This window comes from Eptesicus fuscus, chromosome 19 (genome assembly GCF_027574615.1).
Source record: "Eptesicus fuscus isolate TK198812 chromosome 19, DD_ASM_mEF_20220401, whole genome shotgun sequence".
Taxonomy (NCBI): Eukaryota; Metazoa; Chordata; class Mammalia; order Chiroptera; family Vespertilionidae; genus Eptesicus; species Eptesicus fuscus.
In genome coordinates this window covers 25,293,830-25,320,117 of record NC_072491.1, presented here as the reverse complement: position 1 = coordinate 25,320,117, position 26,288 = coordinate 25,293,830, and the positions used below count along the sequence as shown (strand labels likewise).

Here is a 26,288-nt window from a genome sequence, read left to right as displayed (position 1 = left end):
TGCCAGAGCTGACTTGTCTCTGACTCTCACTTGATCTCGATCTCCCTCAGAGATAGATAACCTGGGGTCTCCCAAAGCTTATAACAGAAAACAAACTGATTTGTGGCACAGAAGCAGCCAGGTTGGGAGATAGATTATTCCAAGATCTGAAAGTTGTCTAAAATAACTAAACAGGCCAAAACCGGTTTGGCTCAGTGGATAGAGTGTCGGCCTGTGGACTGAAAGGTCCCAGGTTCGATTCCGGTCAAGGGCATGTACCTTGGTTGTGGGCACATCCCCAATAAGGGGTGTGCAGGAGGCAGCTGATCGATGTTCCTCTTTCATCGATGTTTCTAAATCTCTATCCTTCTCCCTTCCTCTCTGTAAAAAATCAATAAAATATATTTTAAAATAAATAAATAAATAAATAAATAAATAATAAAAAAAATAATGAAATAACTAAACAGGAAAGCTCTTGCTGAAATGTGTATGAAAATCAGACCTAGACATGTTACAAGAGCTGTTTATTCCCCAAGAGCAAATATGTTAGAAAATCCCTAATTATGATATTGCATTTAATTTTTCTTCTTATCCCTAAAAAGTAGATATGGTTATTTAGATCACTAAAACCAATTAAATGAATATAGAAAAGGAAATAATTTCTGATGTCAAATTATTGTTTCTCTTCTTTTTTCAAGTAACATTTATTGGGAAGAAATACTGATTTTTCAAATTGGTGCCATCCAGTAGATCTTTCGGGGATGATGGAAATGTCTCCAGTCATCTGCACTGACAGTGGGTAGCCACGGCCACGTGTGGCTGTTGAGCCATTGAAATGTGGCTGGGGGATTGAGGAACTAAATTTCCAATTGTATTTAAATATCATGAGTTTGAAATACAGTAGCCAGGTGTGTGTTTTTTGGCTTCCACATTGGACAGTGTGGCTTCAAAAACGTGACCAAGGTACACTCAGGAGTATTGACCTGCAATCTGGGATGCCAACTTGGATGACATCTTATCAGTTTTCTTAGTAAATTTGGGAAATTTTAAAAGGACCACTTTTTTTTCTCATTAAGGAATCTTTAGCAAATTATATACTTATCAATGGTTCCATTGAACTTTGAGCTATTTTTGTTCATATGTTAAGTTATATTTCCTCCATTACATTATAGCTCTTCTTTTAGAGAATGTGACCTTTGATTTATATGCTTACATATTCATTTGTGAAGATCAAGTGAAACAAGGAATGGGTGTGTTAAACTTGAATGTTCCTTTAGTCTGAGGAGCATTTACAGTGAATAGAGAGAGTGAGCAAATGAAACTGCCCACTAAGATGACCTTGCACCCATTTCAAGATAATTTTAAGCTTCTCGTTTTTTCTCTGATGCCTTTATCTGACCCTTTGTCCCCTCCACTTTCCCTAACCACCATGACCAGTCACATCTTGCTTTTTTTAGTGGAGCTGTCTGTGCCTGTGCATTTCAAAGGTCAGGGTGTTTGCCTTTGAATAAATCAGTGTCATTAAGATGATATTAACAAGAACCAAGAAAGAAATGCCTCTAGCTATGGGTGCTATTTGTTGAGCACTTAATCAGTGCCAGGCATTGACAAAGCACTTTAAATATATTTTCATTGGTTTCTTCTGAAGCTTTATTTAAAAAAGTGGTGGTTATTCCAGTTTTATAGGTAAGACAACCCTAACCTAAAGCTAAGTAACTTGCCCGATGCCACATATCTAGGTGGTGGAAGAGCCAGATTTGTTAACTCCAAAGCCCATGATTTAGAGGGGAAAAATCATGGAGTAGCTTGTAGTGGGAACAATGTGGAATGTGAGGTGAAACAGTTACTGTTTTCATTCCCTCATTATGATGGCCTTTAACAAGTTGCTTAGCATCTCTAAGTCTTTCCCTCCTTCTAATATCTAATACCATAGTGATAGAGGATGAAGAGGCCACCACACGTGTTAGTTCTGTACTTCCTCCTCCCTTCCTGAAATACCAGGTTGTAATATGTCAACTCTTTCTAAACAGAGTTAGGTTTGTTTCATTTGCTGGTTTCACAAATAACAAAAATACAGTCAGTAACGAGTATATTACAAGGGGCAGGCACTTGCTTTTATCTTTACTTTTAACCTCATTCCTCAGTTCTCACCAAGGTTGTTTGTATAACTGTAAAGCTATTCTTTTCTCCTCTGGCTTTATTTATTTTTACCATTTATACTGAATTTCTCTTTAATTTGCCCTCCTCACTGGGATTGCCACTTGGCACTTTTCAAGTCTGTACTTGTCCTTAAAAACTACATGGCTACTCTTCCCGTAGCGGCCTGAGGTGACCTCTCAAAATGGGTCGCGCGTCACTTGACCCAGAAAAACCCACAGAATTGTGCAAATCAAGAGGTTCACATCTTCTCGTTCACTTTAAGAACCCTTGTGAAACTGCCCAGGCCATCCAGGGCATATCCGAAAAGCCACCAAGAGAATGTGACCTTTGATTTATATGCTTACATATTCATTTGTGAAGATCAAGTGAAACAAGGAATGCATATCCGAAAAGCCACCAAGCTTCTGAGGGATGTCACTTCACAGAAGCAGTGTGTGCCATTCCATCATTACAATCATAGAGTCAGTAGGTGTGCCTAGGCTAAAGAGTAGGGATGGCCGAAACCGGCTTGGCTCAATGGATAGAGCGTCGGCCTGTGGACTGAAAGGTCCCGGGTTCGATTCCGGTCAAGGGCATGTACCTTGGTTGCGGGCACATCCCCAGTGGGGGGTGTGCAGGAGGCAGCTGATTGATGATTCTCTCTCATCGATGTTTCTGACTCTCTATCCCTCTCTCTTCCTCTCTGTAAAAATCAATAAAATATATTTAAAAAAAAAAAAAAAGAGTGGGGATGGACAGAGGGTCAGTGGCTCAAAAGGAGTGCTGAATTTTTGCTGCACCAGCTCAAAAATGCAGAGAATAGTGCTGAAGTTAAGGGTTTAGACATAGATTCTCTGGTTATTGAACAGAGCTCACGGGTAGATTAACCCATACGTGAACTGTCCTTGATGCATGGAGATGATCTTACTGAAAAAGAGCAGATTGTTCCTAAATCACAGAGGCGGTTGCCCAGGAAAAAAGATATCCCAAAAGAAAGTGAAGAAACAAAAACGTATGGCCTAAGAGTACCAGTAAATCCAGCATAAAATAAATGCCAATAAAATAAATTATATGGCTACAATTTTGTTTAAATTTTTTTAAAAATTGCCCTAACTGGTTTGACTCAGTGAATAGAGCATTGGCCCATGGGCTGAAGGATCCCAGGTTCAATTCTGGTCAAGGGCACATACCTCAGTTGCATGCTCATTCCCTGGCCCTGGTTGGGGTGCGTGCAGAAGGCATCCAATTGATGTATCTCTCTCACATCATTGTTTCTCTCTGTCTCTCTCTTTACCTTCCACTCTCTAAAAATCAATGGGAAAAATATCCTCAGGCGAGAATTAACAAAAAAAATTTTAAATTGATGCCAATTATTCCTCCATTATGACAGAGGAGGGCAATAGGATAAAATGGAAGATCGATGTTCATTAAACAGGTGCTGTCAGGTATTTTTATGTGCTGTCTTAATTTATCAACACAATAAAAAGGTGAGGACTAATAATGTATTATTAGTATTCCCATTTTATGGAAAAAAGGTGATATCATTGCCCATGCATAAGTACACTCAGCAGGAAAGTGGTAGAGCTTGGACTTGAATTGCTGTGTCATTGTCTCCTGGGTGAAGAGGGAAGTGGATGAAAACACATCATTCAAAAATCACTCATAAACTCTTTCTGAAAGTAATGGAAGCATATCTAGTGCCTCTATTTAATTGTTTTTGTTACATTTTAAAATTATTTTCAGTGGAAATAATATATCTCAAGTGTTCAGTTCATTGAGGTTTGATACTTGACAGTATTGTATAACCAAAGCAAGATGTGGAGTATTTCCATTTCCAAGAAAGTTCCCTTTACCCTTTCCTTTATCTCTTCCATTCTGCTGTTGAGCCATCCACTGAGTTTTTTATTTTGAAGCATCAATCTTACATAAAAATTGCTGTTTGAAATTTTAATCCTGCTATTTTGGCTTCTGTAAATGCTTGCTTGCTTAAATAATAAGGAAATAAGACTCCTCCCTATTCCAAAGAGGCCATAAACCTTCCCCAGATGAAGCTATCAGTGCTGGTGCCAGGCCAAGCCTTTGGTTGAGGTCTCAAAGCCCCAGCACATAGGGCCCTTTAAGAACTTGCAGAGGGAACCTAAAAATCCTTATTTGGGAGACCAAGAAGGTAAAAACATATAAACACCAGAAACTTCCTGTGTGACTTGGCCCAGAATTTAAATTCATTGTTCTCTCAGTCCGTGCGTAATAATAATAAAGTGTAACTCCATCTTTCTAAGCGGTGCTTGGTTCTTCTCTGGTTTTCTGTAACAATTTCACTTATTGTATTTTTCAGTTACTGTATTTTTTTTTTAGTTCTAACATTTCCATTTGGTTCTTCTTTGTCTTCTATTTCTTTGGTGAGACTTTCTATTTCTTGGCTAAAGTTTTCTTTTTAAAAAAACTATCAGTTGTAATTGCTTTTTTTTATGACTGCTATAAATCCTCTGTCAGATAATTCTCTCTCCTCTGTCATCTTGGTGTTGCCATTTATTGATTACCTTTTTTCATTCCATTTGAGATCTTCCCTGTTCTTCATTATGAGTGATTTTTTAATTAAAATTTAGATATTTTTATTTCATGTCACAGATCTCTGGATCTTCAATATTCAGTTTTCATTGGCTTGGCTTTCTTTAACACCACTCTGGCCCAATGGAGTTAGAAGTCCAGGTGCCCCGCTCTGCCTCAGATGGTACCTGGGAGAAGGGGTCTCTTAGTTATCATTTGGTGATGGAGAAAGTTATCAGGTTCCTCTGACACCACCTCAGGAAGGAGGAAGTCCTGTCTCCATGAATTACCTCAGCTGACACTGCAGGGGCAAACAGGTGGCCTTATTAACCAGATGACAGAGATAAAAATCTCCTTATGTGGCCTTCTATGACAACCAGCCCTTCGGGAGTCTCAAGGTCCTTATAGCCTGGAGAGGGTAGAAGTCTAGGCTTTCCACTCAGCCTTCACTCAGTGATTGGGTCATATTCTTTTCTGTGATGTTTGAGCAGAGCTGTTTTTGACTAAACTCTGTCTTGCCAGGCTGCCCCTATCACGGTCCTTTGGCTAGAGAGGGCAGGCTTTTGTTGGCTTGTTTCTGTTCTGTGCCCTGTGGCATTTCTAGGTTGTGGGCTGTTTCAGCTCCAAGCCTAGAATAGATGAGGCAAAAAGAAAGCCCAAGGAATTTACCACCATATCATTCCATGACTTCCAAGCTCCTTAGGTGTCTTCCTTCTTCTACCTTTCAAAGTCATTTTTGTGTTATGTATAATGTCCAGCATTTTTATTTGTCCTCAGTAGGGTAAATTAAGAAGAGTATGTCTATTACTTTCTCAGAAGCATCGAAGAGGTACTACTTTATGTTAAAAAATAAAGGCTATACAAAAACTTAGAGTAGATCAACTACAGTAAAGGAAAATGTTGTTCTATAAAGTCTCCAATTCATATACATAGATATAGACGTTTGGGGGCACAATGGAATGTGGTTCATATAGTATTATAGTTAAAAATGTCTTAAAGTCACCTGTGTAGTTCACTTATCTGACACCTGAATCCTGTCTAAAATTTTATAGAAACTCTAAATATATCCACTTTCGTATTCTCTTCATGAATGTGTGTGTGCCTTAGGGAGAGCCTTTCCCCCACTCTCCTGAGGTTGAAATAGGTAAGTTCAGCATTATTTTACTTTCTGCTATATTTAGATTATCTAGTCCAGATATCGTGGGCAGGAAGGGTGAGTATCAGCTGTAGTGATTACTTTTAAGGAGTCTTTGGGGAATGAGGAGCTCTGATAGCAAACTGTGACAAAGATAAAATTGTCTCTGTAAACACCAGGCCAGAGTGAGTGTGCTTCACGTGGCACAGAAATGCAGTGTTCTGACACAGATGCACGTGGTCTGAACATCTGGCTGGAACAGAGTCATTCAGGCCCAGCTCCAGTGCCCACACAATGGTCATCAGGGATGCCATCTGGCAAACTGGTGAGGATGATAGAGTGTACTATTTTGGGGTCCAACTCTTCACATTCATGTATTTCTTCTCATTGGCATTCGAATCCAATTGAATAGAGTAAGTCACCTCTATTAATGAAACCCATATTTGGAGAATGTCTGTTAAGGGTATATTTTATGTGAGAGATGTATGCAGCACGGGCTAAGAATTTTATCTCTAGCTAGAAGCAAGACATATCCATGAAACTGTAAACAGTGTATCTTTGTTCTAATACTAATAATGGGATTGGAATGTATGTGTTTCTAAGGGCATTCATTCATTTATTAATATTTATTGAGTGCCTAATAGGTACAACTGTTTAGTTATTGCAGACACATGGACGCACAGGACCGTCTGCTCAGCAGAAAGCAGTCAGGCAAATCGATTTCCGGACAGCTCTATGGTTCTGTGATTTAACATGTTTTTGGTGAATCACACAATTAGGTTGGAAGCAACTTTTAGTTGCCCTTTTGGAAAAGAGATGTGCATTGCTCATAAGAAGGAAATGGCAGTGAATAGGACTGAAGCAGGCTCTTTCCAACATACTTCAGCCCATTCTGTAAGCAGTGACTGAGCACCTACTATAGGTTAGTCACTTGGCTAGAGGCTGGGTTTGTAAAGCTTAGTCAGAAGTAGTCGCTTGCTTCAGGGGATTCCCAGCCATAGGCTAGGCAGACATGTTGGTAAATATTTGCAGTGCATGGTACACACACACACACACACACACACACACACACACACACACACACAAAACGTATCTTCTAGTAAGAAAAAGAGGTAATTGTCAACATTGCTTTAAAAGGATATAATGAGTACAAAATCAGTTAAAGCTCCATAGTGTAAATGAGAGAGTCTTTGCTATTTCCTGAAAAGTTATCCACAAAAATAAGGAAATGTATATATTGTACAAAGATGAGTTCTGACAAAGCAGAGAAGCACAGAACATCTCAGGAGCTGCGAGCAGTTTCTGCGTGAAGGTGGAAGCCCTCAGTGCAGGGGCCCGCGCAGCCTCCAGGCCGGTAGGAGTGTTTGCACCATGTCTCTGTGTACAGAGAAGCTCAGGCTAAAGGGGCCTTCAACTTGAATGAAGCTCCATCCCTTGTTGCACTGCAGGGATGGTGGGGTGTGGGTGGGAATCAAAAGTCACGGGAAGCTGGGTGACTTCTTGGCAAATAAGAGACACTCATTCCTGTAAATGGATGCAGCAACACCAGCACATGTTATTTCTCTTCTCACATCATCTTGAAGAGGCTAAATGAGGCCTGGAACTTCGGGATAGTCTGTTACCGTGACGTAAGTAAGGCACGTGAGAATGGGATCCCTGTGAGGTCAGGGTCAGGTCCAGGAGGACCAGGCTGACTTCCAGCAGTTGAAGATGCTCTCTGCCCAGGAGACTGGGACTTGTTGTGAGAACATGCCCTTCCCAGGAATATTCTAAAGGAATCTGTTGAGCTGTCATTATTACCATTTTCAAAAAAAAGTTCTAACTAAAAATCACAGTGAGATTATCGATAAACTCGCAAAACTTTGAACAAAGAAAATATCTTTAAATCTTCTCTTTCCCCTTATGGAGGCTGTAGAGGGATGAAATGAGTGGGTGTAGGGTTTTTATTTAGTTATTTTATTGTATTGTAGAATATACATAACATAAAATTTACTATTTTAACCATGTTTAAGGGGCATTGGGCACGTTCACATTGTTGGATCACTCCTGTCCATCTCCAGAACTTTTTCATCATCCTAAACAGGACCTCTGCACTAAGCAATATGCCCCCAGCCTGTTCTCCTCCAGCTCCTGGTCACCACTGATTTGCCTTCTGTCTCCATGAATGTGGCCAGTCTAAGTATTTCATATAAGTAGAATCATACGATATATTTGTCTTTTGTGCCCGGCTTATTTTACTTAATGTAATGTCTACAAGGTTCAGCATGTGTCAGATCTTCATTCCTTTTTAAGACAGAATAATATTCCACTGGATGTACCATCTTTTTTTATCCATTTATCTGTCGATGGACATTTGAGTTATTTCCACCTTTTGGCTTATTATGAACTAGAGGCTCGGTACATGAAAATTCACGTACTGGAGAGGGGGTCCCTCAGCCCGGCCTGCCCCTCTCACAGTCCGGGAGCCCTCAGGGGCGTGAGGTGATGCCCCCATCACACCTCTGCTGCTGCCACTGCTGGCAGTGCAAGCCTCAGCCCAGCTCTGGTTACCTGTTCCTTGGGCTGGCCCTGGGCGGCTGGGTGGCTGACGTCCGAGGCTTTTCTATGCCTCGGGCTGGCCCTGAGCAGCTGGGGGGCTGAGGGGACTGGGGGACTCCGGAGGCAGGTGCACAGAGTGGCCGGACTCACCTGGGGGTTGGCCCAGCTGTGCTGTATACCTGCCACCCTGGCGGGGCTGAGGGGACTGAGTGCCGCCATCTTGTGGCTGTAAGCAATGCCATCTTTGATGGCCTGGCAGTCAGTTAGCATATTCCCTTCTTATTGGCTGTGGGTGCTGCCATCTTTGTGAGGGCATGACAGTCAATTAGCATATTCCCTCTTTATTAGATAGGATAATGCCTATGAACATGGGTGTGCAAATATCTGTTTGAGTCCCTCCTTTCAATTCTTTGGTTGAGTGGCTGGGTCAAATGGTAAATTCTGGGTTTAACTTTTTTTTAAAAAAAAATGTTTTTATTGATTTTTAGAGAGAGAGGAAGGAAGAGGGATAGAAAGATAGAAATATTGATGAGAGAAGAACATCATTAATTGGCTACCTCCCATACTGGGGATTGAGCCCACAACCCGGAGCATGTGCCCTGACAGGAAATTGAACTCTGACCTCTTGGTTCCTGGATCAACGCTCAACCACTGAGCCACAATGGCCAGGCTAGGTTTAACTTTTTGAGGGATTACCAGACGCTTTTCCGCAGCAGTTGCACCATTTTTATGTTCTCACCAGCAATGCACAAGGTTGGAATTTCTGAGGAAGTGGCTTTTCACGCACGAAAAAGAGATGGTGCCTTCAAAATGGCAGCTCAAAACAATGCTAAAATATGTGCATTTACAGTGAAACATTTCCCTGTTAAATGTAAAAGCAATATTTAAGAAGTCTGTTTTGGTTTTCAGCTCTTCATTTTGAATTGCTCAGTCTCAGCAGCATCGACATTAGAGTGACAGCACTTTAGGTAGAGACTGCAAGCAGCTTGGAGTGTCTATTCAGTAAAGATAAAGGCATGAGACTGGCCGGGAAGATCAGGGGAACAAGTAGATGGACTCTAAACCAACCTATGAGCTGAAGAGCCCCTTAAATTGAGTAAATAACTTTATTGAAAACAAGAGGGGCATTGATGAAGACGGAAAAGAGAAAACGAACTGGGGCACCTTTTACATGATGTGCAAAGAAATGGCAGTCACAGCTTGCAAGAGGGCATTTGAAAGTTGCTTGATATATAAATATTAGGGACATGAAATTTCAGGGAAAACAAAGCAAAGGCTGTCAGAAATGGTTTTAAATAAACAAACCCAAGCATAGAAACCTAAATCAACTCCTGGGTTTGCAGGTAAGGCAGGAACAGCTATGGAGGATTAAAATATTTGTGTGAGGAAGGCGGCTACGTGTGTAGAAAGTCAAAATGCCGCATTCCGCCTCATGTTTATAGATACCTTACATTTTGAATGCTAGGTATTTACTAGCAGGGAATAGTTTCCCTCAGATTTAAAGGCATAGTTTTGAGGGAAAAAAGAGGAGATGGCTGGTTCATTCAGCACCTGAACAAATGTTTATCTTAGATGTCTACTATGTGCCAGGTTCTGGACTGAGGGGTGGCGATCATGGAGATGAATGAGACGTGGAGCCTATGTGGAGGAACTTGCAGTTGTGGTGTGCGGGGCAGACAGATCAATTAAGTAGACATCCTCAATACAGCCAGGAGGTCAAGCTCCAGGATACTGTGTGCATGGAGGGAGCATAGCCTGGGGCTTCTCACTCTGAGAGCCAGTGACCCCTAGAAGAAGCGGTCTGACCTGACACATGGGCTGAGAAGGAGTTAGCCTCCCAAAGAAGGAAGTAGGATTCAGGGAGAGTAGATCTCTTTCTAGGAGGAAGGACCAGCTTGAGCAAAGGTGGAGGATGTATTAGAGTCTGACTTGGTGGGGAGGTGATGGGGAGGGAGGACAGGAGGTCCTAGAAGCTGCCAGCAACTCAGTGGTATTGCTAAGCCATGAATCCCAAGACAGGAAGAAGTCAGGGATCATGCAAGAGTGAAAGATTTATTTTTATTTCCCTCATTAATGGTTCAATCCATCCCACATTAACCCCCCATCTCCCCACATGAGCACACCTTTTTTTAGTAATCACAATTTTAGTATAGGTCAGTGGTCAGCAAACTCATTAGTCCACAGAGCCAAATATGAACAGTACAATGATTGAAATTTCTTTTGAGAGCCAAATTTTTTAAACTTCTTCTAACATCACTTCTTCAAAATAGACTTGCCCAGGCTGTGGTATTTTGTGGAAGAGCCACACTCAAGGGGCCAAAGAGCCGCATGTGGCTCACGAGCCGCAGTTTGCCAACCACGGGTATAGGTGATTGAGTGTTCAGTGTAAGTAGGCTGTTCTTTGGAGTTGGGGAAGCTCGTGCCCTCGTAGGCTTTATCCTCTTTCTACCACAGCCTGAATTAGGCATTGTGGTTGTGTCTCCAGCACCCATTTGGTTCCTGCCTTGTTGAGTAGCAGCCGTGAAGTTTTGGGAATTGCCTTTAGCTGAAGGTTGGCAAGAATGGAGAGATTTAAACACGTACATCAGAGTCTTCAATAACCCTGTTGAACTGTGAAATAGCTAACTCTGAGCTTTTGTCATTGCTGAACTTTCTGTCCCAAAAGCTAATAAATTGTCTTATTATTTCATTCTTTTGGGTTTGTTCATCTGAAACTTGAAATTATCTGCATCCTAAATGATACTTGATCGTTGTAACCTTCAGCCGACACCTGTATAACTTTTTGTGAAAGTCTTTGAGCCTCATTTTTATCTGTGAAATGAATATAATTATGTCTCACAGTGTTTCCTGAAGGTTATTTGAGATCCAGCACAAAGCCCAAGGGTGGAGCCATGGACTAATAATGTTGAGTGCCCACTATGTACCACATAATAGTCTGGTCCTTAGTTTTAGGCACATTAGGGACTAACAGAGAAATATATGGATAACTTCATATTAAGTGGCATAAAGTCACATGCATATGAACCATTATACAATCAGTTTAAATAATTCTTGTTCCAGGCACATGATCTAGCATGGGGTGGGGGCAAGGATGGGCTGAGAAAGGGGATTATGGGAAGGCATATCCGAAGAAGTGGTATTTAAACTGAAACCTGAAGGATGAGTGGGAGTCAGGTGAAGAATGGGGAAGATCATTTCAGGCAAAGAAACGTACAAAATCCAGGAGGTGTGAAAGAACTTGGTGTGTTTAAGGAATGTGTGGTCAGAGTGGAGTGAACGAGGAATAACATGGTGGGAGATGAAGGTGGAAAGGGAAAAAGAGGAGAGGTAATGCAGGGCCTTGTTGGCCATGTTCAAGATTTCTAATGTTCTAAGTTCAAAAGAAAGCCATTAGAAAGATTGAAGCAGGAGAGTCTCATGATCTGGCCTATGCACTTTTTCAATGAGATGTCAGGGTTCGAGTGGGCAAGAGCAGTTGGGCTAGAGAAGTGGATGGGTTTGAGCAGCATTTGGGTTAGCGCTTACGGGATCTGCTGATAGATAGAAGGGATGTGAATCATGGGGAGAGTGAGGTCAAGAATGACTCTTGAGTTTCTGTGTGAGTAACTGGAGATGACTGGAAAACATTCATTGTTTTCATAGGAAAATCAAGGTTCAGGTGTGAACATGTTAATTTTAAGTTATCTGTGATACATTGAAATTAGGAAGTTGAGTGACAGTTTTACTTATGCCTGAACCTCATAAGAGGACTTTTTAGGCTGGAGTTGAATGTTGAAGTCACTGGTAGGTTGATTTTTATCAAAAGTGAAGGGACTGGGTTAAGGAGGGAGTGGTAGGTGGGAAGAGGACACCTTAGCTCACTTTGTCTGGGAAGCCACCTCTTACCTCTCAGGTGAAAAATATTTAGAGGCCTGGTAAAGAGAAAAGGAAGCCCTGACCTGGAGGGGGAGCTGAGTAACTGAAGAATTTTTAGAATCACAGAAGTTGGTTGAAAGGGGATAATGATGAGAAAGGGTAAAACTGAAGATATTACCTTAAAGGAATTTATCAGTGAAGTAGAACCCTAAAGCGATGGAGTGGGGGGGCGGGAGGGGGCGGGAAGGGGCGGTGATTTAAGGTCATGGCTTTAAATCCTCTGACACCCAGGGAAGGATGTAAGAATGGGAATTTAACTAATTTTGAAGGTTGGGGACACAGGAAGGTGAGATAACTTCCTACTAGAAACCTCAAAATACACATAAGCCATGTGTGTGCATATACACACCCACACCCCCCACATCCCTGGTCATGCACAGGGGTCATTTAGGTAGAATGTATGGCTCCCATAACATTCCCTGCTATTTCTTTGATAATAGTGCATGCATAGGAAATGCTCAGTAAGAATTTATTGACTAAGTATGCCCAGGAAATGGGCTTTACATTTGACTTGTGAGGATATTGATGTCAGAGAATGTGGAACGGTATGTAAAATCAGAAGCCATTAGACTTGACTCCCTTGCACCTTCTACTCTGCTTTTTTTTTTGTCTTCCATGTAGTAGTTATCACTCTGGTTTGTTTGTTTGTTTGTTTTTTGTTTTTATTGAATTTATTGAGATGACATTGGTTAATAAAGTTGTATAGGTTTCAGGTGTACAATTCTATAATACATCATCTGTATATTGTATTGTGTGCTCACCACCCCATGTCAGGTCTCCTTCCATCACCATTTATCCCCTCTTTACCCTTTGCTACCTTCTTTCCCTCTGGCAATCACCGCACTTTGTCTATATCTGTGAGTCTTGTTTTTTTTTTTTCCTTTGGTTAATCCCTTCACCCTTCTCACCCAACCTGTAAACCCCTCCCCTCTGATAGCTGTCAGTCTGTTCTCCTTATCCATGAGCCTGTCTTCACTTTGTTAGGTCATTTTGTTCATCAGATTCCACATATGAGTGAGATCATGTGATACTTATCTTTCTCTGACTGGCCTATTTCACTTAGCATAATACTCTTCAGGTCCATGCATGATGTTGAAAAAAGTAAGATTTCCTTCTTTTTTACAGCTGAGTAGTATTCTATTGTGTAAATGAACCACAGTTTGTTATCCACTCATCTACGGATGGACACTTGGGCTGCTTCCAAATCTTGGCTATTGCAAATAATGCTGTAATAAACATAGGGTTGCATATAGTCTTTCAAATTAGTGTGTCGGGTTTTAAAATCACTAAGTCATTGTCTTTCATCTGCTTTTTCACTTAGATTGTGAATTCTTTGCAGGTAACATCATCATATATACTGCATTCATGTTTCCAGAATCATGGGATGACATATAGTAACTACTATTAATAACTATTTGTTGAGTGAATGCACGAGGATGGTGGGCTTGAGTGGATGCTTGAAACAGAGAAGATTCAGAAGTGGGCAGAATGAGCATGTTTTCAGATAGAGGAAGAGCTATCAGCTAACCTGCAAGGGTTGAAATAATTAAATGTGTGGGATTCATTAATGAAGTTGCCTGGTTTGGTATTCTGGTGTGCGATGTGATGATCAGTAACTTGCTGAAGGTCCAACAACTTGGAACTGATGGTTTCTGGATTTGCACTTTTGTCTTTCTGACTTTAGGGTTTCCCACCCAACAACACTCCTTCCTCACCAAATTCCTTCCCGCAGTTACCAGACCACTGCTCAACTCGCCGAAGCCTTGTCTCTCTTTCCACTTAGGCCAGATGAAATATTGTCTGCCCTGGACACCTTCTTCACATGATTTGTTTTCTGAGTTACATTTTTTCCCTCTCACCTAGCTCTCCACTGCGGTTTGAATCCACGGGGTATTGATCATCCTGCTCATGCTGAAGGCATTAAACTGCAAATTGAAGGTGAAGGTGTTGAGTCTCAACCCATTAAAAACAAACATTTCCAGAAGGTGCTTGACCAAAAAGGATCCCCCAAGCGACTGCAGGCAGAAGCTGAGACGGCTAAGGTAAGCAATAATCAGATACATTAAGGAGACTCTGAAACTGCAGCGTTGCTGCTCTGTGGTCAAGCCACAGAGAAGAACTGGTGGTGCTCTCACTAATCACCGTTGTCCCTTCAGTTTAACGAACACTGCTTCTGGATTATAGTAATCATAAATGAAAATATTGACTGCCTCCCCATTGGGGTGAAATCAAAACACATTTGTGGTCAATCTCATAGCATGAGAGTCTGAGTATGGTAGAGAATGGGCTATAGTGAAGACCACCTTGGACTTAAAGCTGAAAGATTTGTTTACCAGGCTCAGATTTGTCATTTTATGATGTTGGGCAAGTCATGTGACTTTCCAAGCCTCAGAGTCTTTATAGAGAGTGTATCATAAAAGCTGCCTCCCTCATCCGGTTGAGCAGATGAAATAATACAGTGCGTCTGGAAGTATTTTGTAAAAGGCCTAGTTGGCGGCATAAGTATTGAGGCATTTTTGCTGACAAGCACTGTTAATAATAATAATAATAATAACTGACATTGGAAAATAATTTTTACTTGATAGGGGTGAGTAATGGTGGGGTTCTTGATCCAGCATCTAGAAGGGTTGCGGGTGTGTATTTCTTGGCATCTGCAAGAGGTTCAGGAATCTGGAGAAGGCACTGTGTGTAAATTGATTAAAGAGTCCAGAGACAAAACATAATTTTGGAAGGCATCTTGGGGGGCCAGAGAACACTTAGCTAAAGGAACTAAGTTCTCTCTTGTCTCAGGACCCCTTGCTTTTTATTAACACAAATTGTCCTAAGGCCGTGGTCAGCAAACCTCAGCTCTTTGGCCCCTTGAGTGTTCTAACGCCACTTCTTCAAAATAGACTCGCCCAGGCTGAAAACCGACTTCTGCGCATGGGCCACGAAGTTTCAATCGCACTGTACGTGCCCGCCCGCATGTGGTATTTTGTGGAAGAGCCACACTTAAGGGGCCAAAGAGCCGCATGTGGCTCGAGAGCCACGGTTTGCCGACCACTGTCCTAAGGAAAAGAGATATACATCAAAGGCAAGGGTTTAGTACACAGAATCCATTGTCAGATTGGGGAGAAACTCCCTACAGCTGTTCAGGTGTTTGGACAGCAGGAGGTAATAACATGTAGATTGAAATGCCTTCAGCTGTCTGGCAGCAAGCAATCATTTTATGCATCCTTTTCAGGTTTGAGGAAATGCCTTCAGCCATTTCCAGATGAATCAGCCCTGCTGACATGCTGGAATTGACTTCCGGCAAGTGAGGGAGACCTATGTGGATTTATCTGAGTCAATTTGTACTTCTGTAACAAAACACTTTGACTGGATGGCTTGTAAACAATTAAAATTTATTTCTCACCATTTTGGGGGCTGGAAAGTTTAAGATCAAGGTGCCACCTGTTTCAATATTTGATGAGGGCCCACTTCCTGGTTAATAGATAGCTGTAATCTTATTGTGTCCTCACATGGTGCAAAGGGACATGGAGCTGCTTGGGGTCTCTTTTGTAAAGGCACAAATCCCATTCATGGGGGCCCCACCCTTGTTATCTAAGCATCTACCAAAGGCCTCACCTCCTAATACCATCACATTGGCAGTTAGGTTTCAACATGGATTTTAGGGGAATGTAGACATTCAGTCTATAGCAGTCTTTATGTGGGAAAATGAGTGTGGTAATATTTAAAGTGGGGAGGGGACGAGAAGGGCAGGTTACTGCACAGCACGTATAGCACATTCCTGTTGTTGTAAAAATGCCTTTCACTGCATAAGGGCATCACTGAGTCTAAAAGAGGGTACTCCACAATTTGAGCAGCAGTTTATATCTAGAGTTGAGATTATGGAGAAAACATTTTCTTTGATTTTTTTCCCCTTAAATATGCATTCTTTTAAGAATGGTATTTATTTTAAGCCTTTTACAGGTTGCCCTATTAACTTTAGTAGCTCAACTATGGCTTTTCCTGTTTGGTGGGTCATATTCGGCCTTTTATGGTGCTGTATTTTCTCCCATGGCTTCACATTCTTGCTGGTACATTATTGGCCAAGGTAGAAAGTTATCTTGGGGACTTTGAATGGTGGTGAAAGCCACTTGATTAGGTGTCTTTTGGTATTTGTGCTGCTGAAGCAAGCACTGATGAGGTGTTTTATGCCTGTCTCTTCCAGAATCTTTTGGGATAGAACATCTTTGACCAGGTGTTACATTATGTTTCAATTTGACATTCTGTCTCTTAGCTACTGACTGACTATGCAAATCAGGTTCCCTCCTTTGCACTTTCCCATTTGCAAGCTTCACACTGGGAACTTGGTTCCCACTCCCTACCATGCCTGTGGGCTCTGACACTGAGTTGGGCTTTGAAACCAATGAACCCATAGCATGTCAACTGTTCCAACCAGCACAGTGAACTTTGTGCCTTCTCACTGCTGTGCTTTCCTGGTGTCTAGAGATTTCTCTTCCTTGATTTTAAGCGTGGCATTATATACATTAAAACATATTGTTTTTAGTATCTTTAAGTTTCAAGAGCCTCAGGGTGGGTTTGTAGCTTGAGCTTAATCTAGCATCTTGATCCTGAAACTTGTATTACTTTCAACACTTAAAAATGTATCCCTCTATATCTACAGGGTGGAACAAAAGTAGGTTTACAGTTTTTCATATGGAAAATAATACAATAATTAATAAGTAATAATACAAGAATAAACTCTGTGTTTTGTGTACTTACAACTGTACACCTTCTTTTGCCCCACCTTGTATATCCATTCTGAGAAGAACCACCCTTTATGTCTCTCTCTTAGAATGTGGCTTTGGCCCCAATTCCTCAAAAAGCCAGAATCCTAATTCTGGAAGGAGGTTGTCTGTGCCACCAGCTGCCTTCAGCTCTCATAGACCAAAGGCAAAGCAACGGAGAACCAAGCTCACTTTTAAGCCTTTCAATTTAGTTAGAAAAAAAAAATGGATCCAATTGAAATGCTGATATGCAAAGATTATTTATCAGTATAAATCCTAAATGCCTATGAGCATTTGGGAATCCAGAGAGCATGTACACCATTCCACAAGTTCTAGATGCAAAACTGTGTTAGCTTTACAGGTGGGTACAAGGCAAGAGAGATAGGAGGTATAGCAGGTTCATCTAATTGGGAGGCACAGAAGTTATGAAGGTACAGCTTCCCCCTACCCCTCATCCACCCAGGGACATGTACAACTACCCCAGATGAGAGCCAAAGTAGGAATGAGTCTCCTTGACACAGAGAAGGCACAGCCTCTGTTTCCCATCAGTCTCTACTTATCTTTCCAGTTATGAAGGCCTGGAGGCAACTCACAGCTCCCAAAAGACCAGATGTAGTTCCAAAGACATAGCCCTGTGATAGACTGAGGCCCTTCTTGGATAGGCCCAGGCCTGAGGCTAATGAACCCTTTCCTCACAGAGGAAGTAGGGATGGGGCTTGCAGTAGAGGTAGAACTTGACCTGTGTTGTGAAATATGGATACAATTCAAATACCCAGCAACAAGAATGGAAGGCGCCCTTAGCAATGAAGTCTAAGTACCTTGAGCTGGGGTGTGGCAGCAGACACCCTCAGTTGTGCTCAGCAGTCAAGTTTCCTGTTGTAGAAACAGGATGGAACAGTATGTTGGAGCCAAGTTGTATGGGATGTGAATGCTAGAATGAGGAACATGGATTTATTTTCTATCAAAACAGGGCACTGTCCAATATGGTAGCCACTAGCCACGAGTGGATATTTAATTGTATTAAAATAGCATAAAATGAAAAAATGAATTTCCTTGGTCATCCTAGCCAAATTTCAAGTGGTCATTTGTCATGTGTGTCTAGGGGCTACTGTTTTGGATAGCATAGACAGGGAACATCACAGAAAGTTCTGGACAGCGCCGTTCTGATCTGTGGGAAGCCATTGATGGGTCTCTGGTACAGGAATAAGATGGAAAAAGGAAAATGGTGTGGTGTTAACATTCTCCCTGACCCTTATCCATGTGCTTCAGGCATAAGAAAAATGTCAAAGTAAGAGTCTTCTTTGAAAATTATATTTCTAAATGCTCTGAAGGCTGGAATTTGAGTTTCTGCGGCAACTTGGAAGGTGGCTGTGGAGTGAAGATCAGCCTATCAGCAGGAAGTACCCTGGTGGTTCCCCAGCTTGGAATGCTGGGATCTGTCCTTATACGTGGCCTACAGTCAGTCTAGGGAAGTTAGAAAATCTAGACTTCTAGATTTGATTTTCTTTGTTCTTACAAGGAAACTTACCCTTTCTGTGTTTTTATCTGTAAAATACAAGTTTCATAAGGTTACACATTTTTTTTTCCTTGTGAGCAATTTACCAGAGCCTGTAAAGTGGTGAGTCAGAGTGACAATCTAGAGTCTCCCTGGCTTTTTGAGGGTGGCTTTTGCATGTCCCTTGTATGTGTGACTGTCCCATACCTTTTGTTTATAAAATTTGTATCTAGTTTTATTGCTGACAAAATAAGGAATTTAAGTGCCTTGCTTAGTTTCTCACTAACAACTAGAGGAAGATGAATTTCAGAACAGCGTCTAAGTCTCATGACTCCAAATCCAGGCATTTCTTATTCCCTTAACATTAAATGTACAAATGATTTATTTATTTGAAAAGAAAATGTAAGCTGTTCTCCTGAGAATCTGGCCTACTAGGCAAAGAACAGGTTAGAACGCTGTGTGTCGCCTTTCTAACTCGAAGAGAAACACGGAAAATCGTGATTGCTGTATTATATAATGGAGAAGCCATGCCGGCATCTGAAACAGTGAATAATGGCCTGTGTTTGGCTTTGGGATGCATCATGCAAATCTTTGGCAGCAGATGGCCTTTTCTCATTAGGCTAATATTAGATTTAGTTTGTATTCATTTGGCACAGAGTTAAAGGAGCCGGCCTGGAACCTGGAGCTGGAGGCAGGAGGAGGAGAAAGCCTGGTGCTTTGGATAAGCCACAGGCCGATAAATGAGAGTTGACTGGAGGGCAGCTTGTAACAATGAGCAGGAAGCATTACTCTGGGATTTGAACAGAAAGCTAAAAGAATTTTGACTTGGGTGAAAAGATGAAGGGTGGGTTGTACTTAACCTTGATCAAGTTACATTGCTCAGCTGTATCTGAGAAGGTCTGTGGCAATTTGGGGATAGAATGATCTAATTCTTGGCTATCTGTGTTGCTTGGCTCGGGGCACAAGTGTCTCTCCAAACGAAGCTGCCAACCCAATATAATGTCACTAATGATATGAAAGGACATAATGCACGGGTAACATAATGAGCACACACTTTGTTAGGAATTGTCAGAAGGGTCAGGACAAGTAAGGCAAGACCGAATGACATCATGCTATGTGAATTCCAAGGCCCTAGTACACAAACGCTGGGCACTTGGGAAGATCTCAGTGAAAATTAACAGCAAACCTATGTTTGAAAAGGTAAGCATTTATTACTACAGAGTTGAGCCCTGAAAAGGGTTGCAAAAAGTAGGGTGTATTTGAGCCATAGTATCATAATATAGTCAACAGAGAAAGGAACTTTAGCATTCTTCTGACCTAATTTGTTTTATAGATAAGGGCACTGAGACTAAAGTGAGATGAAATGGCTTTTCTAAGATCTTGAGACCTAGAGCTTAGTTCTTCTAACTCATGGCTAGCACTTTCCACTCTATTATGCGGTCAGATCTATACAAAACAAGTAGTTGAAGCCATTTGGTTAATTCGACTTTTCTGGTGAATTAAGACTGAGGTGTATGCCACTTAAAGATGCAAAATGGAAAGTGGGCCCTAGCCGGTTTGGCTCAGTGAATAGAGCATTGGCTTTTGGGCCAAAGGGTCCCAGGTTCAATTCCATTCAAGGGCATATACCTTGGTTGCAGGCTCCTCCCCACCCTAACCCTGGTCACTCCACATGCAGGAGGTAACCAATCTATGTTTTTCTTACATTGATGTGTTTCTCTCTGTCTTTCCCTCTCTCTTCCGCTCTCTCTAAAAGATCAATGGAAAAATATCCTCAAGTGAGGATTAATAAAAACAGACAAACAACAACAACAACAAATGGAAAGTGGTTGGTGTTCAAAGAAATGGAACCCCTAACAGTGGGTGGATCAGAGCACAAGTACAATTCCATTGACAGTTTTGATACCTCAAAGACAGGCCTCTGGAGAAAAGGGCATTTGAGTTTTAGGGATGGCTTATCTGGCAGCACTCTGCCCAAATGCTTCCCTAGCCCGAAACCTTCCAACCATGTGGCAGCAGTTAAAGAGGCATTCCAGTCAGAAGTGATTGAGATATTGCAGGATTGCCTGCATCTCTATAAAGACATAGACAGCTTATACCTCAGAGACAAACATGACAGCCGTGAGCTTAGTCTGCCCTTGGGATGAAAAGATTCCCAGTCCGTGATGAGTGATTCGAGGTATCTCCAGGCCCTGATCAACCCAGCCAAGTGAAGAACTCAAGGAGCAGATAAAGCCAGAACCATGAGGCAGAGGAAGGGCATAGCCAAGAGTGGAAGAAAGTGGGCATTGGCCTTTGCCTACACGAAGCATGTCAAACTCGCGGCCCGGTCCACAATGAATATTTTTGCAGCCTAGCTGATATAACAGTAAGTAAGAAATGTTTTAATAAAAATTTTGTAATTTAATTTTTACAATATCCTGTTATACATAATTATTAATAACGAACTACAATGTTCGCTAATGACTGAGTACTAGAATCGTGTTGCATTCATTCCCCTTACTCGCCTTAAGTGCAGGCACACCATTTTGCTCCACTAATACTATACTAGCAGCAAATATTTTAGCAGCCGATTGCCACGTCATTAGTCTTGTACTGACTTGTTCAGTGTGCGCAACAGGAAATATTTCGCTTTCAGAGAACAAGAAAAATAGGTTTATTTGCATTATGCTTATTAATTTGTGTAGTTATTCAGTGTCTGGTAAGTTAATGTTCAAGAAAAAAATATTAATTTTTATTAAAATGTTCTATTATTTTATGTTAATGATTACTCATTTATTTCAGCCCTTTGTATTCAGCATGTCTTTATCAAAATAAACCTATGTTTCTATGAAAATTGAAGCTTTTGTTTTTTTTTGCGGCCCACATAAACTTAAAACTTGTTTATTTGGCCCATGGTAGCCTTTGAGTTTGACGTGCTTGGCTTACACCCATAGCTAAAGGGCTGATGACAGTTCCTGCTGAGGTCATTGTAGCTAAATAAATAGTCATCATCTCAAAACATGCAGTTTCCACACACGCTAAAAGATCTTCTTTATAAAATGAACATTGTTTAGTAAGGTTTTCAAGTGTAAGTCTTTGCCTTACTTTTCCCCAAGTCCTACATGGTAGTTGCTATTGAACTGTGACTACTTGGACCCAGGTGTCCCCTTAGAACAGATTTGCAAAGACTTCCTGTAAAGAGGCAGATGGTAAATGGCTCTGCATGGTGGGTGTCATTATCCCCACATGACTTTGAGGAAGTAGATGCATTTCATTGGGATAGTAAGTAGTGAATCTGTGATTTTGATGCATGTCTGCATATCTTCACTACTCTGAATCACCTCCGCTGTGTCTCAGCTGATGGGAAGTCTAGACAGCTTGACTTTAGATGCTGCACATCCAGTGTTAGGGAGAATTGTGCGAGGAGGGCTGGGAGGTGGAAGAGGTACTTCAAATCTTTGTAAAGGAACACCCTACCTTCTCTTCTTCTCTGGAATACACACACATCCATAGCTGATGTTCTAGCTATACTAATAAAAGGATAATATGCTAATTAGACCAGACATCTTCTGGACAAAGCCATGGTGGCAGGGCCGAGGCAGAGGCAGGCGGTTAGGGTAATAAGGCCGGCAGGGGAGAGCAGTTAGGGAGATCAGGCCAGTAGGGGAGAGCAGTTAGGGGGATCAGGCTGGCAGGGGAGAGCAGTTAGGGGGATCAGGCTGGCAGAGGACAGCAGTTAGGGGGATCAGGCTGGCAGGGGAGAGCAGTTAGGGGGATCAGGCTGGCAGGCAGGTGAGCGGTTAGGAGCCAGTGGGATCGGGCCTAAACCAGCAGTTGCACATCCCCTGAGGGGTCCCGGATTGGAGAGGGTGCAGACTGGGTTGAGCCTTCTCCCCCCCCCCCCCCCGCACAGTTTGGATATAAGTTGCCAAGAGTTTATTACTACAAAGATAAAAAAATATGGTCATGAGTAATAAATCATTTAAAATTGCCCTGGTATCACTCATATATTGAGAAAAAAAAAGATTTTGTAATATTGATTGAATTGGAAAAAGAGTATTCCATCGTGAAAAAAAATATGCAAATGGTAATTCTTTTGTTCTTGTTGGATTATTCATCAGTAGGTCATGTTGATTCTTTCTACCCCCACTATGTATTCTGGAATCTATGTAAATTTCACATTCATGGACATCTCATGGGTCCACCTCACCAATCTTCTCCCTCGGACTCATCAGTAGCCTCTTACCTGGCTTCCACCTCAGTCTTCCCCTCCTGTGATCCATTCTACACACAATAATCTTGAATCAGAGGATGCTATTAATCTGCTTAGTGTCCTTGATGGTTTTTCATGGCCCTAAAAGTAAACTCCAGACCTGTTATCACAATTATGAAGAACCCTTGACATTTGGGCCCTGCTTACCTTCCCAGCCTTGCCTCATACCAGGCTCTCTTTTCATTGTCTGAGCTCCAGACATACTTTCCTTTCTGTTTCTTGAATACACCAGGGTCATTCTCTCTTGAGAGCACTGACAGATTCCCATGATCTCACCTCATCTCCTTGAAGTCAAAAACTTGAGAAAAATGGAAAGCAACAGCTTCTCCTTAAATGATGAGGATCAAACCACTAAGTACCAATCAAACATTATTTCCAGGGCTGTATGAATTAGAAATAGTTTTCAAATGTCACTTGCACAAACAACCTCAGATATATGCTATCATAGCTTGGGCTGCTGTACAACATTCCATAGACTACATAAACAACAGAAGTATAGTTCTCACAGTTCTAGGAAGCTGAGAAATCCAAGATCAAGGTACCAGCCCATTTGGTTCCAGGTGATGGCCCTCTTCCTACAGATGGTCACCTCTGGCTTTGTCCTCATATAGTGGTGAGAGATTAAGCTCAGGTCTCTCTTCCTCATCTAAAAAGGGCACTAATCACATCATGGAGACCCCACCCTTGTGACTTCCTTTAATCTTATTTATCTTCCAAAGGCCCCATCTCCAAGTACTATCACATTGAGGATTAGGATTTCAACATATGAATCTCTGGGGCCACAAACAGTTCATAACATATACTGAATACATGTTTTGGCCAAACGGCTAAGTGTTAAATCACTGTTAGGCTAAAGTTCAATATCATCATCATATACTGAAAGTCTGGCCTACAAGAATACACCTGTAATATTAATAAGGATGCCTACTTATTAAAACTTAATTAAATTATACCAATCAGATTTTTTAATGGCATTATAGTGCAGTGGTAATAATCTCTCATAGCTGTCAGTTCCTATGGTTTTTATATTGTACCTTTACCATGTTAAAAATATGCTCTCTGTCAACTGAGGTCAGTGAAGGAGCAACAGATGTATTTTGTCAAACTCCGCCACTACAGGGTCATGCTAATGGTGATATTCCACACCCTGCCCCCCAAGTCATGAAGCCTTCTTCCTCTCTAATAATAACGAAAATAAAGACTTCAACTCTTGAACTTGCCATCTTGGTTCCAAAGTCATGATCCAATTCTATTGAAGCAATCCCATAAATTAAAGCTTTGGGCTGTACTGAAACAAGATGCTTTTTAACAATTTTCAAAATCAAGCTAAAGTTTGCTGCTCTCTCTGGTGATTTCCTTTTTTGTTTTAAAGCAATGCTTTCACAATATTAAACAGAAAACATGATTCTCACGTCAGCAGCCAGAATGACCTTAATGTGCGAGCCAGATCATGTTGTTCCTCTGCTCAAACTCCTCTAATCACTCCCCATTTTCTTCAAACGAAAAGCCAAAGTCCTTCCAATGCCCTACCAGGATCTGCTCTCCTGGTGAGTCACACGTGTCCTCTGCTACAGTCTTCCATGCTCAGGCTGCTCCTGGATTAAAACTAGGTATCTTCCCACCTCAGAGCCTTTGCACTGGCTGTTCCCTCTGCCTGCAATTCCTTTTCCTCAGGATGCACAAGGGGCACTCCATCTTCTTCAGAGCTTTCCCCAGGGAGGCTTACATGGGCTATTCTATTTAAATAATGGAATCTTCCCCCATGCTCCTGATCCCCTGGCTCATTTCTGTTATTCTCCTCCCCCATCCCCCAAAACCACCGGCCACTTTCTAATTGTATATTATTCCCTTGTTATGTTTATTATTGTGTTATGCCCTCATGCACTAGATTGTAAACTCTGCAAGGACAGGAACCTGCTTTGTTCAATGACGTATCTTTAAGATTCAAACCATGCCTTGTACCTTGTAGAGGCTCAACTATTTGTTTAAATGAAGTCTTGTAATTATCAGTATACATATAATCTTCACCTAGCCAGTGGACTTAGTATAAAGCAAACCAGGGTAATTTCAACTCTCTAAGTTACATCTACCATGCCTACTTTTCTTGGAAAGGGAATTTTTATATAGTGACAGTAAACCCAAAGGACATCCCTATTTGTGTTACTCACAGTTCTACAATGATCAGGTAAGTAAATAACCTGTGTGCTCAAATAATCATTAATTGCACACAATTTCAGGGTTGCCAAAAATATAGTTGAAATGGCATTTGGCTTCTTGGACTGCCAGAAACCAAGGTTGAAGCCAAATCTTAATAGCCGATATTTGGCCCAGTGCCACAACCAAAGCTGAGCTTCAGTACCTCCTCATTCTTTGTGATTACTCTGTTTAATTTTAAATGTTCACATGTCTAACTTGCACATTGTGTAATCTGCTTTTTGGGAAAATCCAATACCAGCCTTTTTCCATGTTGTACTAAATAGAAAAAGAATGGTTAACCCTACACATGCCCAGATAATAGAAACCACTTGGGTCAGTAATAGGCCAGAACTGTAACAAAAGGAAGAAAGGGAAGCATCAAAACTTGGATTTGTTATCAAGCAGAATGTTTTGATAGAGGATATGTGATTTCACTGTGGTTTTTTTGTTGTTGTTTTTTAATTTCTTTATTGATTATGGTATCACATAATTGTCCTCATCCCCCCATTCCCATCCCAAACCCCTCCCCATGTATGTCCCCACCCCCCTGTTGTCCATGACCACTGGTTAGGCTTATATGCATGCATACAAGTCCTTTAGTTGATCTCTCCCCCTTTCCCCCACCCTCCCCTACCTTCCCTCTTGAGGTTTGACAGTCTGAACGATGCTTCCCTGTCTCCGGGTCTGTTTTTGTTCATCAGTTTATGTTGTTCATTAGTTCCCCTAGATGAGTGAGATCACGCATCTCATGATATCACATGATTTTGTTTTGCTTTATCTTCAAAATACATAGTAAAAAGTCTCACTCTGCCACTATATCCTCTGGTGCTAATTTCTTGACTTCTCTCTGCCTCAGTGTCTCTCTGTCCAGTAGGGAATAATCACAGTATCTACTTCACTGAGTGATGTTAGGATCATTGGAGAGCATACTAGTATATATGACATGCTTAAAACAGCTCTTGGCATATAGTAGGCACAATAGAAGTTTGCTACTATGGTTATTCTTAATATCATTATTATCCTCAGAAAACATTTTGGCAAGATAGATAAAAGACTATTCTTTCCCTCCCTCCCTATTTCCCTCTCCCTTCCTCTCTCTCTCTAAAAAAAAATCAATAAAAGAACATATTTTAAATGTGAAAAAAATGCAGTCATGCCAAAAACTGGGAACAAGAACACTTCATGGACTGCGTCAGCTTGTGCCAAGACTGTGCAATAGGGAAGACTACGTCCTGCTTAGGAAGAACAGAAAGAAGACCAATGTGGCACGTTTAGACATGGCTCAGGATGACAGTGCAGAGCTATGTGATTTTTTTTTCTGAATTCTATACTTGGCAC

General features: G+C 41.4%; 1 protein-coding gene across 1 annotated transcript in view; it reads left to right on the top strand.

Moving 5' to 3' along the window:
- Window positions 1–6,250: 6,250 nt before the first annotated feature.
- Window positions 6,251–26,288, top strand: part of SAMD12 (sterile alpha motif domain containing 12) — a 164,015-nt gene continuing 143,977 nt past the window's right edge. Inside the window, exons 1-2 of the mRNA XM_054708750.1 lie at window positions 6,251–6,263; window positions 14,117–14,295. Coding sequence (XP_054564725.1) covers window positions 6,251–6,263; window positions 14,117–14,295 — 192 coding nt within the window. The remainder of the gene's footprint in view (window positions 6,264–14,116; window positions 14,296–26,288) is intronic.